Below are 15,147 nucleotides of genomic sequence, written 5' to 3'. Positions count from 1 at the left end.
CCCTAGATCCCAACAGATGAAGGGCTATCCCAGCCGGAAGGGGACAACCAGGGGAAGGGACTCCTGAGCCCTGGCTCCCTGAATCCCAGCCTCCACTGGAGTCCCGTGTTCTGGGCCTTTCTTGGAGGCTGGAAGCTTGGCTGCCAACTCTCCCGCTCAACCCCTCAGGACCCGGAGGCCTTCGCCACGCCCTCCTCCTCTTCCAGGCAGCAGCCCTGCCATGTGGCCTTGCTCTTGCCTCTCCCTTTCCCACCGTCCTGCTGCAAAGTGCTCCTGGGGGCGGAGGGGGAATCTTGGGGCCTGCCACCCATCGTGGGCTTTCTGGAAAGATCTCTCGATGGAACAGTGGCTTCTGCAGCTCAGGCTAGCCTGTCTGGTTTCCAGGGAGCCCCTTGGTGGATTCTCCCAGGACTAGGAGCTGGCCTGGAGTTGGCCAGCCTAGCGAGGAGCTTGGCCTGAGCCCCTCGCTCTTTACCTCTCCGGGGCGATTGCTGCCTGGGAAGAACCTCCAGGAGGGCGCAGAGAGCCTTACCCAAGGTGACGTCCCAGCACTGACATGCCACGGGGTGGGGGCCAGAGCATTTGGGCCTGGCCGGAGGGTTCTGAGGGGGGCCGCCTGACTGCTCTGCCTCCTTTCCCTCAGCCCTCTTTGAAGACGTCTGCCTGAGCCCGCAGTCACCTTCTTCCTCCTCCAGCCTGTCATCCGAGGCCCCGCAGAACAAGGTAGCCGGCTCTGGGGCTCCCCCCATCCCCACCCCCCGCCCTGCTGAGGCTTGTCATAGAGCCGAGGGTCGGGGCGCGGGCCTGGCTCTCAAGGCCTTCCGTCTCTCCTGGCCCAGGACCCGTCAGCCCCCGGAGGCCCTCTCCACGCCCTCAACCTCTGCCAGTCAGCATTCTCCCTTGACCACTGCTACCTGTCCCTGAGCGAGACCAGCAAGACCGACTCCAGCCCCAGCTCGGGGGTGACCGAGCTCGTGTCCCTGTGGAGCAGACAGCAGGAGGTGAGAAGGCAGAGCCGTGGCCCCTCCGGGCAGGAGAGGGATTCATTCTGCTACTGGGCAGGCTCTGGGTCCTCGCGGCAGCCAAGATGGAGGGGCTGCTACAGAGGAGGAAACTGAGGCAGGCCTCAGAGGGCAGACCTTGGGTATAGCCCGGCATGTTAAAGCTGGCAGGGCCCACAGAGAGCACCTTGTCCAGTTCTCTGACATCTCAGAAGAGACCAAGGCTCAGAGGGGATGGGATGGCTAGTAAGCAGCAGAGCCAGTGCTTGGCCCAGTGACCACAGGAGTGGGGGCCACGCAGAGATGTGAGTCCTGGGTAGGGAGGCTGGCAGAGATGCTCAGGACCAGGCCCTTTCCTCCCTGCCCCAGGTCTCCCAGCCCACCCCAGACAGCCTCCTGTCCTCTAGCGAGGAAGATGGCGACTGCACCTGGACCCCCTCCAAGCGCGCCTCTCCTGTGCCCAGCTCGGGGAGGAAGCGGAGGAGAGGCCGGGGAGGCAGCTGCCCCAGGAGACCCAAGGAGACCAAGAAGGCGCACTGCCCCTTCCAGCTGAAGAAGAAATGCGTCAACGGCTTCATCATGTTCTGTCGCCTCAACCGCAAGCAGTACATTCGGTGGGTTTGTGCAGACCCTTCCCCGGAGCAACCTCTCACCATAGGTTCCCCCAGCCCAGAGCTGACGCGTGTGGGGTCATGGTCTAGCAGCGTAGCCTTGGCTGCCCCAATTCCACAGGCCGCCCAGCCCAAGGCCCATCGCGTGGCCGTGCCAGGCAGAAAGGCTCTCTGCTCCCTCCTCTGGATTCTGGGGGCTGAAGGGACGCACGAGAACCCACCCCAAAGGGGAAGGGGCCTCGCTCAGGCTTCCTCAGCCCATCCTCCTCTTCCTCTCCCAGAGCCTGCCCCGGCACAGCGTCCACAGCAGCCACCAAGGAGCTCGCGCACCTGTGGCGGGTGATGACCAAGCAGGAGAGGCGGCCATACTGGTAAGGGGGGCGGGAAAGCTTTCCCTCAGGGAGGGGCTGCCCACAACCCGAGACCATCGAGTCTTGGGGTCCCCGCGGTGTGGGGCTGGGATCCGGGCGCCCCAGTTCCAGTCCAAACCTCCCGCCTGCCCCTCACTCCCCAGCATCAAGGCCCGGAAATTCAGCCGACAGCACAACCGGATCGTGAGGCAGGACTGCTCCAGTGAGGACGATGACCGCTCCTCCCCCAAGCCCTTCCACCTGCTTCTGGCCGAGAAGGCCCTGTGCTCCCCCGGCCTGGCCTGCACCGGCTCCCCTTGTGGGGAGCCCCTCCTGGAGGCCCCCTCCCCGCCCCCATCTCTGCCTCTACTCTGACCTCAGGGAGGCTGCTGGGGAGGGAGCGTCCTCATTAAGGAGCCTTGGGAGCGGGGCGGCCCTCGGCACTTCTGCTGCGGACTGACCTCGGAAGCGGTGGGGGCGCCCCTTTTCACCCTGTAGGTAAGTGTGGGGTACAGGGAGACCCTGGGCCAGAGGGCAGGCTCCCCTTCCTGTCTTGGGTCAGGATCCACTGTTCGAGCCCCTGTTGTCCCCTCTCTCTGCCGTTCTATTCATGGATTATTTATTGTTTGCAAAATAAAATGGCCCTTGTTCGAGGCCCTTTCCTGGAGAACCCTGGGCTGGATCATGGTCCTGGCGAGGAGGCGGCTCTGGACGGCGGCAGCCTAGCTCCAAGGCCAGGCCGCCAAGCCCGCCGGCCTGCCTTCCCTGCACCCCCCCCCCCGCCCCGCATTTGCGGGTCTGGTTTATTGAGATGGAGGCAGTCACACATCCTAGAAAAATAGACAGATTTGGGGAGGCACAAACCAAGGTCGGGAGCTCTTTGGTCCGGGTTCCCTCAGGGCCGCCACCCAGACACTGCGAGCTCCGCGGCTCACCCCCTCCCCGATGACAATGACGACAACGAGGACGGCCATTTGCAGGCAGGGACGGGCCGAGGAGAGGATGGGCCCGAGGGCCGTAGTGTTCTTGCACCGACGATTCACGACCAGTACCGGATTGCTAGGGACCGACCTGCAGCCAGCCTCGGGCCCCTAAAAACGGCTCCGGGAGGGCAGGGCCGAAGCCTCGGCTCTTGGGGAATGCGAGGGGGCCTGGCCAAGGCTCGGAGGCCGCAGGGGGGCGATTAGTGTTCTCATCTGGAAGACGGCAACATCTGTGTAGGCTCGGCCTTCGGGGCGGACGGTCCGTCTCCAAAGCACCTCGTTTGGCGAGTGGGGGGACAGGTGGGCCCCCAGATCCCATCATAACTCCAGAGGGTCCTCCACAGGCACCGACTGCAGCTGGGTCAAGACTTTATCCTCAGGCTCCAGTTCATCCCCATCCTCCCCGGCTGCGTCCCCTAGCAGGAGGCCCTGGCCATCGGGCAGCCTCAGGAGGGAATGGGAGGCAGGCGCCCCCAGCCCTTTCTCCATGTCGAAGAGCCCCTCCGTTCCCACCCCCAACTCCAGCCCCCCGGGCCAAGGGACGCCAGGGACAGGGACGCTGGTTAAGAGGCCAGAGGAGTCCGAGGAGAAGGTCGGGCCGGCCGCGGCGGGGACCGCAGGCGGCTGGGGCTGGCCGGAGAAGGTGGCCAGGGGCGGTCCCTCGGCCGCAGGAGCCGGGGCTTCCTGCTTGACGGGCAGAGCCAAGCCGGTGGTGGTGGCCGGCAGGGCCTGGGAGACCAGCATGCTGGCTGGGAAGGTGGCAGTCAGGATGATCTTGCCCTGCTGAAGCGTCATCCCCGTCACAATAGGGCTGCTGGAAACGGGGTTGGCCAACAGGAAGTTACCTGTGGGGAAGAGGAGAGGCGGGTGAGCCCGCCGGCCCGGCCGGTCCTCCTCTCTGCCTCAGGGCGCGCGCGTGAGCCGGGAGGACCAGCGGGGCTCGGGGAGAACCCGAGGCCCGGGTCCCGCTCCTCAGTGACAGCTGGCAGGCGCTTTCTGGAGATCTAGCCGGAGCCCTTCCGCGTCCCAATGGAAGGATGGAGAGGAGGGGGAGGGAGGCCCGCGGACGCAGGAGCAAGCGCCCTCCTTCCCCTCGGCCCTCGCAGACCGCAGGCTCGGACAGGGAACGAGCGGACGGGCAGCTGCTCCGGGGGAGAGAAGGAGGCTTACCTGGGGTGGCCGTAGGCAGCTGAAAAGTGGCAACCCCCATTCCTGGGTTGATGAGGTGGACGTTGGCCTGGCCCAAGGTGGCCCCCGTGGCCGCCGCCACCTTGACGGGGCTCGCAGGCCCAGCCAGCAGCTGTAGGGAGCCCATGCCTTGGGGCAGGGTCACCACCTGCGACGTGGGCACCACCTGGGGAAGGGAAACCAAGGGGGAGGCCCCGGGGAACACGGGGCCCGACGGAGAGAGCGGGACCACCTGGGGGGCGGGAAGGGGAGCTCCGGGCCCTGGAGGCGACAGCGGGACCACCTGGGGCCCTGGGCCAGCCGGCGTCGGGGCTGCAGGAGGAGCAAAGGGCGCTGCTGCCGGGGGGCCTGGGGCTGCAGGGGTCTGGGAGCCGGGCACCACCTGGGAGAGGGACAGCCCCTGGAAGGGCTGGGATTCCTCCCCGGGCGCTGGGTTCCCTTTGGAGCCCCCATCCTCTGGCGGGGCATCTTCTGCCTTCAGGTCTCCGGGCTGGGGTACTTGGAGTAGGGAGGGAAGTGGAGCCGGGGTCTGGGGGCTGGCAGGTGGCGGCCCGCCTCCTCCGGCAGCCCCGGAGAGCAGGAGCGGGGCCAGGCCGGGGCCCTCCCCCAGCGCCAGCCCGTTAATGATGACGGATCCACCATTGAGCAGCACAGCCGGGGAGCTGCCGGCAGTCAAGAAGCCACCGTTGAGCAGGATAGATGAGGCGGCCGGGGGTGCGGCTGGAGCCCCTGCTCCGGCCAGGAAGACAGAAGCAGGAGCCTCCGGGCCCCCCGGGGGTGCCCCTGCCCCAGGCTCCAGGTCCTCAGCCCCGCGGCTGGACTCATCCTCGGTGCTGGGGTTCCCGTCTGACTCGCTGGCAGGAGAAAAAGGAGGGGAGGGCCGAGTTGGCGGAGGGTTTCGTCGGAGGCCGGCGGAGGTGGCCCGAGAGGCCGCCGGGCCCCAGAGTGGTGTGCCCGATCCCGGATGGGAATCCCGGGAGTGGAGGCCCACGTGAGCTGCGGGTGGGAGGGGAGAGACTCCACTTACAGGGAAGGAGGGTCATGTTTCACAACAAAAGAGGAGGCGCAAGCATGCGGCCTCTGGCCTTCGGCCGGCCCTGCCCCCTGGGGCGATCCCTCCCTCTACGGAGGAAAGAGTCCCAACACAAACCGGGCCTAGTTCTGGGTGAGGAGGGGGCGTGGTCGCCTGGCGCAGACGGGGGCAGTAACAGACACAAACTCCTCTCTAAGGCCGGAATGTGCCCCGGGGCCATCGGCTCTCCCTTCAAGCCCGAGGTTCCAAGGGAGGAGGAGGGGGTGTGGCCTGCCTGGCCAGGGGGGAGCCCCCACCCCGATCCAAGGCAATAGGAAGAGGGGGGTCGGTCTCACCCACCTCCTGGCCGGCGCTCCTGTCGCCGCCGCCGGGCCGGGGCCCCCGGTGCGGTCGCGCTGCCGTCGGTTCTTGAACCAATTGCTGACCTGCGTGAGTGAGAGGCCGGTGAGCGCAGCGAGGCGGCGCTTCTCATCCGGGGCTGGGTAGCGGTTGCCCCGGTAGCAGGCCTTGAGCGCGGCCCGCGAGCGCTCCTTGAAGCAGTACACCGTTTCCTCGCCGTCCCAAATGGTCTTGGGCAGTGGGAATTTCTTGCGCAGTCGGTACTTATCGACGGCGCCCAACGCGCGGCCCCGGGCGCGCTCGGCCTCGCGGTAGCGGGCGCGCAGGTAGAGGTCCTGGAGGAAGGCGTGGTGCGCAGCGGGGAAGGGCCGACTCTCCAGCAGCCGGTACAGCTCGGCGAAGTCTCCGCGCTGGAAGGCCACGAGCGCCCGGGCGCGCAGAAGCGCGTCGCTGCCGCCACGTAGGCGCTCGGCGGGAGGCAGCGCGCCCAGGAAGCGGCCCAAACGGCCCGCGTGGCCCGCCTGCAGCAGGGCTTCGCACACGCAGGACACCTGCTCGGCCGAAAAGCGCAGCCCCCCGCTGGGCGCGGGCCCCGGGCCGGGGGCCGGAACCGAGGCGGCGGGGGGCGGTGGTTCGAGCGGCGGGGCGCCCGGCCCCTCCCCGGCCCCAGCCGCCGCCGCCTCGCCCTCGGCCGCCTGCAGGGTGTGCAGCAGCCGCCGTGCCGTCTGCTCGTCCCCCTCCCCCTCTTCCTCCTCCTCCTCCTCCTCGTCCTCCGCTGCCTCTTCAGCCGCCGCCACCGCCGGCTCCCCGCCGCCGGCAGGGCCCGCGCTCGGATCCGTAGGGAAGGTAGCCATGTTTTGTAACTTTGGGAAGTTCCTCCCCCTTTCCCTCCCTCCCTCGGGCCGCCCCCGACCCCCTCCCTCCCCCTGCAGCCCTCTCCCCCTGGCTCTGCCCGCGCACTCCAGCCCGGGCCCCGCCCCCTCCCCGGCCCCCCCTTCCGCCCGTGGTCCCACCTCCTGTCCTTAGCGTCCCCTCCTCCGGGGGAGTCTCTTGGGGAGCCGCGACCACGCCTCCGGCGCCCTACCCCTCGGGTTTCCCTTCTGGTGGCTGCTGGTGTGGGCTACGGCCCCGACCCCCTCTCTCCCGAGGGGGCGGAGCTCCGGGTCTGAACAGTTTTTCCCTCGTACCCCAAGTCCAGGCTGCGCCTCAGTCACGACCCCGCCCCCTATCCTGGGTCCGCCCCCTCATTTCTTCTTCCAACCCAGGAAAAACTCCGGGAAGAAAGTTTTGGGAACTTTGGGAGCGCCTGCGCGGGGCGGTGCCCGCCCTTAACCCTTAGCTCCCCGAGGCCCGTGCGGCGGAACCAGCACTCCCGGGAGGCCTGAACAGAAAGCCGGACCCCTTCCCCCTTCGGACGCAGCCTGGAATGGCGGGTGGGCATAGGTACCAGACCTGCACTGAGGAGACCAAGAGGCTTTTTATTGGGCGACAATAAATACTGGGGGTCAGGCTCTCAGTGCATAAATAGGGATGGGGGCTGGGCACGGGGCAGCGCAGCCACCCACGACTCGGGGGACCCCGGCGTCCGGCTGGTGCGGGGTGCTGGGGCCGGTGGATAGTTCAATAAATATCAAGCAGGGCAGAGAGCAGTGAGGGAGGCGGCAGCGCCGGGCGCGTGGTGCGTGCAGGCGTGGGGGGTCCCTGCAGTGAGGGCCGGTGTTCGGTCTGGGGGCGGGGCTCGCGGGGTCCCTGGCCCTCAGGACTCCCTCTCCGGACGCCGCCCGAGCCCCCGGGGACGGGTCTGGATCACGGGGATGGGGCCGTGTGCTATGTACAGGGCAGGCGAGGTCGGACTGCGCGCTCGGACCACGGTTTCCCCTTCCCGGGACGCCGGGGTCCATTCTCAAACGGGAAGGGGCCAGAAACGTCTAGGGCTCGGGGGCCGAAGGCGGCTCTGGGGCTGGGGCGAGCCGTCCAGGGGAGGCTCCACGCGGGGCCGGGGCCAGCACGGGCCCCCAGCCCAGGGCAGCCCAGCGCTGCGGCAGGAGCCAGAGCAGCGGCGACGAGGAGCAGCTGGCGCGCCTCCGATACGCCTGGCTTACGGACCTGCGGGAAGGCCGGCCGGGGGTCAGGGGGCGGGTCTGATTGGTCCCTCCGTTGAGCCGCCAGAACCCCTCCGGTAGCACCGCCTTCAGCCTACTTAGGGCCGAAGCCTTAATAGCTCCATTTTCCCCCCACCCCGTTTTCCAAGGGTTGCCCTTCATTGGTCCGCTCGGCGACCGCACGTCCTGATTGGTCCCCCCTTCCGTCCGCCCCCTTCCCGGTGATCAGAGTCTGGCAGAGAAGGAGCGAAGCGGAGGGGCCAGGCAGCAAGGGCCGGGGCGGGGGTGGCGGGGTGAGCAGCCAGAGGGACGTACCCGGGCACAGGGCAGCAGGTGGCAGGGCACCACCAGGGGGCACTGGCACAGAGCCACGGCCGGGGGGCCATCTGGCTGGAGAGAGAAGGGACAGGTGACCACATCGGAGCCCCTCCGGGTCCCTCCCCAGGGCGGCCTCCAGAGGGATCCCTGCGGATGCGGTGGGGACTCCGAGGAAGGGGAGGGGACCTGGAGGGAGGCCCTAGGGGGTCTGGAGGGGACCCCCAGGGCAACAGCAGGCAAGGGTGTCTTACATGGGGAGACAGCTCCGTGGCCTGGGGAAGGGGGAGCCCCGAGTTGGCTGAAAGGAGAAGAGAAAGGAAGTGGGCGCGAGCAGTGGGCAGGCAGAGAGATCAGCAGCTGGTGGCCTGGGCAGTCTACTCGGTGTGTGGCAGCCTCCAGCCACCCCTCCATCCTGCGCTCCCCCACACTTGCCCAGAATGGGGGATGGGCCAGCGCTTGCCTGATGCTTGCAGCTCTTCCATCCGCTCCCGCAGCTGCTGAATCTCAGCCTCCAGCTCCCCATTGCGGCTCTCGGCGGCCCGGAGCTGGCTAGGGGCAGAGCCAGGGCACGGTCAGGCTCGGGGAGAAGAGAACTTCCCTCCCTCGCCCACCCGGGCTCCACTCACCTGGCAAAGTTCTGGTTGGCCGAGCGGATGGCGTCCAGCTCTCTTCGAAGGCTCTGCTGGTTCAGCATCTCCTCCTCCAGGGCCGCTTGCAGCTCTCGCAGGGTGGCCCCCTCTTCCTCCTCCTCCTCCTCCTTCTCTGGGCTCTGGGTGGCCTTCTCCGCCCGAGTCTGGGTGACCTGGGGCTTTAGAGAGCACCCGGCCCCACGCGCTCATTCCACGGAATTCAAACCCAGCTCTTGGGACTTCAAATCAAGCCCCTTCTACCAAGTGGGCCACGGCTCCCACCCCGTGCCACCACTGCCTGCTTTCCAGCCCCCTCCTCCAGAAGCCTTCCTGGGCTGACTCTCACTCACAGGCTCCTCTGGGGTGGGGGCCGTCAACTCGGGCTCCAGCTCCATGGGGGCAGGGGGGCCGGCCTCGCTTTCACTGTGGGGGACAGAATGCTCCTGGGTTCCCAGGCCAGCTCTTTGCCCTGGCCTCCCCCGGCTTCCCTGGGAAATAGGGCCCTGGGGATGCCCCTTTGAGTCCGGGAGGCTGTGCTGGCAGATGCCCGGGAAGCATCGGCTGCTTTGGGGAACTCCCAGAGGAGGGAATTCCTTCCCCAGGAGTTCTCTACCGCTTAGAGGCTCAGGCTCCACGCGTACAGGTGTGGCTGCCCCCATAGACAGGGTGTTCCCACCTCCTACAGCAGGTTTAGCTTTAATCATTTTAAACTTCACCAAGACTTTGAGTCTGGACAACTAAGTGTCCAGAGTGCTGGGCCTGGAGATGGGAAGACTCGTTCTAATGGGACCTCAGGTCCTTCCTGGCTGGGTGGCCCTGGGCAAGTCACTTCACCCTCTGCCTCAGTTTCCTCGTCTGTCAAATGAGCTAGAGAAAGAAATGGTGAACCACCCCAGTGTCCTTGCCAAGAAAACCCCAGTGGGGTCCCGAAGGCCTCGGAGACACCCCTGGGGGTGTTACTGCGCCCCTATTATAAACAAAAGAGCTGAGGCCATGGGCAGGGGGCTGACCAGGAAGGCAGGTCACCTGAGAGCAGCATAGGAGAAGGAATAGCCCACAAAGGGCAGGTGGACACCCAGTGGGGGACTCTCCAGCAGGTCTGACAGTGTCTCCTGGAAGGAAAAGGGGAAGGGCTTAGGGGCGTCGGGGGACCCCCAAACCCAGGCTTCCCAGGGACTGGGAGGTGAGGGAGGAAGGCCTCATGGGTCTGCCCCAAACCCGAGTTCTAGATTTCTTCATCCAATGAGCATTTACTGAGAAATGCCGCCCCCCACCAATGCAGACCTATCAGTGCAGCCCGCCACGCTAACGAAGCCACGAGGGAATGGGCAGTTGCTGCCCTAGAGGAGGGCTCAAAGAGGTGGGGGCGGGGCGCCCCGGGGGAGGAGGCAGTACGTACCCCGCCCCCGCTCACCATGGCCGTGAGCCCGTCATCCACCAGGTCGAAGTTGCAGGTGTCTGTGGCTCCGGAAAAGTCAGGAACGAAGGGGGGAGAGCTGTCCCGAAGGCCCTCCCAGTCGAGGCCCTGGAAGAATGGGTGATCTCGGAAGTCCCCGGCACCAGCCCGTCCTAGCCGGACCTCCCTCGGGCATAGAAGCTGTTGGATCAGGTCTCGGGCTTCCTCTGGGATGCCAGCATCAGCCATGGGCAGGGTCAGGTGCTCCTGAGGGCGGGGGAGGAGGAGGAAGAGTGGTGGGCGCGCTCCTGAAGGGCATCTCGCCCAAGCAGGCCCGGGTGCCAGACCCCGACTCAAAGATCTCTAATCACTAAAGCCCAGGTCTGACCACTCTCATCCAACGACGTTCAGTGGCTCCCGTAGGCTCCCGAATCCCATCGGAGCTACCCGCCCCCGCCCCTTGCACGCCTCCGGAGGGCTCGGCGGGGGAACCTTGTAGTGGACGATTTTGCCGTAAGTCTCGGCCGTGGACTCCGCGTAGAAGGGCGTCTGGCCGTAGAACATCTCGTAGGCAAACACCCCCAGGGCCCACCAGTCACACTCGGGCCCGTACGAGCACGCCCCTGTTCCGCCGCCCACAGACTGCAGAATCTCCGGGGAAAGGTAGTCCGGGGTACCCACAGCCACCGACGAGCACACCTAGGGCGAGAGGCTGGTGGATCGGGCCCCGCCCCTCCCCTCCCCCTCCCCTGTCCCTGGTCCTGCCCCAGCCTCCTGGCTCCACCCCTCCGTCCATTTCGGCCTCCGGAGCTGCCCCGCCCCTTCCGCTTTGGCCACGCCTCCAGACCATTACGCGGTCGCGATCTAGTTCACTCCAAGAAAGAAGCCTCTTGGCTCTTTGCTCCCGGGGTGGCGGTGCCAAGGGTCCGTCCCCCAGCTCCCTCCTCTCCCACTCACCGTTCCGTCCTCTCGAAGCTTGAGGCAGGAGCCGAAGTCGGCCAAGCGGATGTGGCCGCAGCGGTCCAGAAGGATGTTGTCCGGCTTGATATCCCTGGGGGACGGGGGAGGGGGGAAACAGCTCTGAGAAGCCCCCTCCCCCCTCGGCAGTCCCCTCTCAGGCCAGCCCTCTCCCCCCCTGCCCGGGCCCTCTCGGGGTCTAACCGGTGCACGTAGCCGAGCCGGTGCACGGAGTCGATGGCCAGGACCATCTCAGCCAGGTAGAAGCGGGCCATCTCCTCGGGGATCCGCTCCCCGAACTTGCTCAGAAGCGTCAGCAGGTCCCCGCCCACATAGTACTCCATCACCAGGTACTGGGGGGCGGGGGGGGGGGGAAGGTTTGAGAGTCATTGACTTGGGTCCAGGGACCAAGGAGGAGACAGACAAGTGTGAAGACACGTGACCGCGAAGGCCGAGATACCGAGGAGATTCCCAGGTCGGACTGCTCTCATTCAATAAAGTTCAGTGGCTCCCTTCGGCTCCAGAATCCATTCTAACCGCCTGTTGGGCATTTAAAGCCCTTCACAACCTACTTCTGCAGCCTTATCACGCACGACTCCCCTTCAGGGACCCTAGAGCCGAACCTTTCTGCTCCTCATACCTGCCTCACTGCCCCATTTCCTCCTCTCCCGGGCCACGGTCGAAAGTTCAGGTCACCCTTTCCCGCCAAAATGACTTGGGATTTCCTTTGTGCTCACGCACAGTAGGGACAGGGACGGGGGCGGGAAATGGGATCTCGTTGCGACAGGACAAAGAGGGACACAGTCTGGCGATGTCGCCAGAAGACTCCGTGACTCTCCCGAGGTCCCACTGTCCGCCTACGCGAGAGGCAGGACCCAGGAGCCACTAGAAATGCTGGCTAATCGTGCGGGAGGAAACTGAGGCAGCCCAGAGCCCCCAAGGAAGCAGCACCTCCTGGAGTCCTCTCCCTCCAAGCCTACATCTCCGGTCCAGTGCCCCTGCGGCTCCCTAAGGCCCCAGCCCCCTCTTCCTCACCAGGTAGTTCTCGTCTTGGAAAGCAAAATGCAGCTGCGTGACCCACCGGGGGTCCCCGTTCACCAACACATCCCGCTCCTCTCGGAAACACGACACCTGTGGGGAGGACGAACAGACGAAGCTGGGCCCTGGGCCCGCCCCAGATCCTCTCCGGGCCCCAAGCCTGTTCCCTCAGGCTCCTCCCCGTCCCGGGCCACGCCCCCTACAGACTCCTCCTCCCTGGCCCCGCCCCCTCACCTCCCCTCGCTTCAAGATGTCCCACTTATTCATGATCTTCATGGCAAACACCTGGCCGGTGCGCCGCAGCTTGACCACCGCCACCTTGGGGAAGGGCGGCAAGGATGAGGACGGGGAGGAGAGAGGCCGAGGCCGGCCCCGGCCCCGCCCGCCCCGCGCCGGGCCTCTCACCTCGCTGAACGCCCCGCGTCCGATCACCTTCAGTATCTCAAAGTCGTCCCTGCGCAGCTGGATCTCCTTCAGTCTCGCCACGACCGGCTCCGCTACGGGGGGCAGGGGGCGAGAGCAGGGCCATGGCACCCCTCCCTCCTCCCCTGGCCATCGGGCGCGTGGGATGACGGGGGCACGAGAGCAGTCCTGACAGCCCTCCCTTTCTGCCACTGGCCTTCGGGGGGGCAGCGCGGAGGAGGCTCCCCCAGACTGGGGAAGGGGCGGGGGGGGGGGGGCAGGGAGCAAGTTGCAAATTGCCAGGCGGGGCGGGGCGGGGAAGAGCAGCCTAGGCCGCTGCGGCCGCCAGAGCTGCCGGCCCTTTTATGGCATCGCCCCGGCTTGGTCCTGGTCTAGTTTGCACAAGGAAAAGGGAAGGGGGGTTATGCCAACACTGTCCACAAAAGGCAGCACCCTTCGCGGAACTGGGGAGCGGAAATCCTTGCGTCCTGGCCTGTTTCCCTTCGACCCTTGCCTCAGTTTCCCCTAGTCTCCTTTCTGGAGGGCGGTGGGTGCAGTAGGGAGAGAAGTCCTGACTTCCACTTCTCTCGAGAGAAGAGTGACTACCTTTCCCCGAAAAGAGCCCAGGCCGGGCCAGAGAAATAGACACTGAGAGATGAAGAGGCTGAGCCGCGCCCGGACAGAGCAGGGGGCCCAGAGGCCCAAAGAGAAAGGCGCAGGCAGAGACGGACAGACGGAGAAGGAAGCCGCGGACTAGGCAGGAATGGGGAAGTGAGGCAGGAGCCCGGGCTGGCTGAGGGCCCCGAAGGCCCCCGAGGGCTTAGTTTGGAAGCTTCTTTCGAGAGCGCACAGCACCCCACATACCTGGGGGAGGAGTCTGTTTACCCAGCAAAAGCAGCGGGATTAAGAGATTAAGTGTTTCCCCCCAACCAGAGCGGCGGCCCACAGGCTCTCTCTCCATCGAGAAAGAGCTTAAAGTACAGTATCTAATGTCAATGCCAGGGGGTGGAGGCAGCCTGAAGTTCTTGTTGGGGGGAAGTGGGAGGGCAGCCACCCGAGGGGGATCTCGGGCCCACCTTCATCTGGCCGCTGCCTCCCCCCTCCTTTTTCTCTTCTTCCCTCCTTCCTTTCTCCCTCCTTTTTCTCTTCCCTCCTTCCTTTCTCCCTCCCTCCTTTTTCTCTTCTTCCCTTCCTTTCTCCCTCCTTTTCTCTTCCTTTCTCCATCCTTTCTCCCTCCTTTTCTCTTCTTCCCTCCCTCCTTTTTCTCTTCTTCCTTTCTCCCTCCCTCCCTCCCTCCTTTTTTCTTCTTCCTTTCTCCCTTTTTCTTTTCTTCCTTTCTCCCTCCCTCCCTCCCTCCTTTTTTCTTCTTCCTTTCTCCCTTTTTCTCTTCTTCCTTTCTCCCTCCCTCCCTCCCTCCTTTTTTCTTCTTCCTTTCTCCCTTTTTCTCTTCTTCCTCTCTCCCTCCTTTTCTCTTCTTCCCTCCCTCCTTTTTCTCTTCTCCCTTTTTCTCTTCTTCCCCCCTTCTTCCCTTCATGGGCCAAAGCAGTTGCCATATTCCATCTTCCCAGAGCACTCCTGGTTTTCTGCCCCAGGCCCTGGCACTCCTGCTGTGTGAACTGGCCTTTTTGGCCCTCAGTTCTCCTTTCTGTAAAACAAGGCAGGAAGCCCACTAATCCTTGAAGTTGGCCCCTGCTAGGGATCTGCAGGCTCCAGGATACATCAATCCCAGTCCGGTCCTCCCCCATCCTAATACCCCAAAACAGATGGGCCCAGCCCTGAATGGAGCCCAATGGGACCTGGGGTACAGGAGGGTCATTCAAATCTGGGCTGTTTCTGGGGTGAGAACCTGAGAGGGCCCAGAGAGGGCCCTGACTCACCCATATCCCTCTCCCTCCCTCCCCTGGGGCTCTGGGCACCTGTCGGGCTCTGGCGCCGACCACCTGCCACTGGCTGGCAGCTGCCACCCTTCAGACTCCTGGGATCTCTAAGCACTTAGTGATCGGGGGCATAGGAGGTGGCTGGAGGGAAGTCACTGCCACTTAGGAGGTGGGGGAGATCTAGGAGAGCTGGAACCTTCGGCCAGGCCCTCTGGTCAGAGCCCAAGGTGTCTTCTCCCCAAGTTTGGCCCTTTCCCTTCCCCTATTCCTGCCCAGGAGCAATCCTGGGGCCCAGAGCCAAGAAGGGAGGCTTGGCCCCCCCTGCCCCCCAGCAGTCTTCCAGAGCCCCTCACTCCCAGCTGGGAGGCCTCGGTGTGGCTCCACCGAGGAGCTGGGGCTGAGGTCTTCTCTGCCCTCCCCAGCCTCCTTTGGGCCCCAGGGCTCCAGCCCCAGCCTAGCCTTGCCTAGCCGGGCCAGCACTCACCCCACTGCAGGAAGTCCAGCACGTACTTGTCCTGGGCCAGGGCCGAGGCACTGAGCTCCTGGTAGACGCACAGCAGCAGGTCGAGCAGGGGCTCCAGACCCACCCAGCCTCCCCGGACCACCAGCTCCTGGAGCCGCTGCAGCCGGACCTCGGCCGACATGACGGGGCTGCTGCCACCACCATGGCCCCCGCCCAGGCTGGGCTGGGGAGGGGGGGCCTCACCTCTCCCAGGCCTGGCAGGCCTGGCCCCAGCTCCCGGGCCGCATTGCTCCTCCTCCTCCCCCCCCAACCACGGCCACCTCAGGGCCTCCTGCCCTCTCCCCTTTGGGAATAGGAAGTCCAAGCTGGGCCGTCCTGGCTCCCGGACGCTCTGCTATCCCTCCGCTGCCTCCTCTCTTCTCTTCTCTATCCCAGCTCGGCCCACCCCTGTCCTCCCTGC

The 15,147-nt window shown here is 65.6% G+C and overlaps 3 protein-coding genes and 1 long non-coding RNA gene across 27 annotated transcripts in view; 2 read left to right on the top strand and 2 right to left on the bottom strand.

Annotated features, from left to right (window-relative positions):
• Window positions 1–2,632, top strand: part of MEIOSIN (meiosis initiator) — a 20,210-nt gene extending 17,578 nt beyond the window's left edge. For 8 of the 12 annotated variants that reach the window (XM_056796320.1, XM_056796319.1, XM_056796321.1 and 5 more), the window contains 5 exons: window positions 385–537; window positions 644–723; window positions 840–1,001; window positions 1,466–1,615; window positions 1,894–2,632. In XM_056796320.1, coding sequence (XP_056652298.1) covers window positions 385–537; window positions 644–723; window positions 840–1,001; window positions 1,466–1,615; window positions 1,894–2,337 — 989 coding nt within the window. In that variant the 3' untranslated portion in view covers window positions 2,338–2,632. Of the gene's footprint in view, window positions 1–384; window positions 538–643; window positions 724–839; window positions 1,002–1,370 lie in introns of all 12 variants that reach the window. The other 4 variants (XM_007492132.3, XM_056796325.1, XM_007492126.3 and 1 more) reach the window with 4 other exon arrangements.
• On the bottom strand, window positions 2,565–6,438 carry SIX5 (SIX homeobox 5). Its single transcript, XM_001364512.3, has 3 exons — window positions 5,506–6,438; window positions 4,116–4,987; window positions 2,565–3,790 (listed from the first exon to the last, which is right to left on the bottom strand). Exons 1-3 carry the CDS (start codon window positions 6,357–6,359, stop codon window positions 3,264–3,266), a joined length of 2,253 nt encoding a protein of 750 aa, XP_001364549.1. The 5' UTR covers window positions 6,360–6,438; the 3' UTR covers window positions 2,565–3,263.
• On the top strand, window positions 6,216–7,013 carry LOC130453949 (uncharacterized). Its single transcript, XR_008911624.1, has 2 exons — window positions 6,216–6,351; window positions 6,771–7,013. It is a non-coding gene; the product is annotated as an uncharacterized LOC130453949 (long non-coding RNA).
• Window positions 6,964–15,147, bottom strand: DMPK (DM1 protein kinase). 13 transcript variants are annotated; one of them, XM_056796311.1, is made up of 15 exons: window positions 14,709–15,144; window positions 12,351–12,442; window positions 12,180–12,263; window positions 11,943–12,038; window positions 11,112–11,260; window positions 10,908–11,001; window positions 10,443–10,649; window positions 9,954–10,217; window positions 9,581–9,666; window positions 8,905–8,977; window positions 8,552–8,733; window positions 8,386–8,470; window positions 8,177–8,223; window positions 7,923–7,997; window positions 6,964–7,611 (listed from the first exon to the last, which is right to left on the bottom strand). In XM_056796311.1, exons 1-15 carry the CDS (start codon window positions 14,866–14,868, stop codon window positions 7,434–7,436), a joined length of 1,872 nt encoding a protein of 623 aa, XP_056652289.1. In that variant the 5' UTR covers window positions 14,869–15,144; the 3' UTR covers window positions 6,964–7,433. The 13 variants fall into 13 exon arrangements, with proteins under 13 accessions (XP_056652289.1, XP_056652284.1, XP_056652288.1 ...); XM_056796306.1 differs by having other exon boundaries at window positions 8,386–8,474; window positions 14,709–15,142; XM_056796310.1 differs by having other exon boundaries at window positions 7,923–7,993; window positions 8,386–8,474; window positions 14,709–15,142.

This window comes from Monodelphis domestica, chromosome 4 (genome assembly GCF_027887165.1).
Source record: "Monodelphis domestica isolate mMonDom1 chromosome 4, mMonDom1.pri, whole genome shotgun sequence".
Taxonomy (NCBI): Eukaryota; Metazoa; Chordata; class Mammalia; order Didelphimorphia; family Didelphidae; genus Monodelphis; species Monodelphis domestica.
Note: the sequence above shows the minus strand (reverse complement) of the source record. Positions and strands in the feature narration are given on the sequence as shown.

What these genes read in the sequence shown, in the direction of transcription:
- DMPK (XM_056796305.1), bottom strand. Translation starts at nt 14,868, where the DNA reads ATGTCGGCCGAGGTCCGGCTGCAGCGGCTCCAGGAGCTGGTGGTCCGG. An exon ending in AGCTTCGAGAGGACGGAACG is followed by an intron (nt 10,650 to 10,907) that starts GTGAGTGGGAGA and finishes CTCTCGCCCTAG; the next exon opens with GTGTGCTCGTCGGTGGCTGT. An exon ending in GCAAAATCGTCCACTACAAG is followed by an intron (nt 10,218 to 10,442) that starts GTTCCCCCGCCG and finishes CCCCGCCCTCAG; the next exon opens with GAGCACCTGACCCTGCCCAT.
- SIX5 (XM_001364512.3), bottom strand. Translation starts at nt 6,359, where the DNA reads ATGGCTACCTTCCCTACGGATCCGAGCGCGGGCCCTGCCGGCGGCGGG. An exon ending in ACAGGAGCGCCGGCCAGGAG is followed by an intron (nt 4,988 to 5,505) that starts GTGGGTGAGACC and finishes TTCTCCTGCCAG; the next exon opens with CGAGTCAGACGGGAACCCCA. An exon ending in GCTGCCTACGGCCACCCCAG is followed by an intron (nt 3,791 to 4,115) that starts GTAAGCCTCCTT and finishes TCTTCCCCACAG; the next exon opens with GTAACTTCCTGTTGGCCAAC.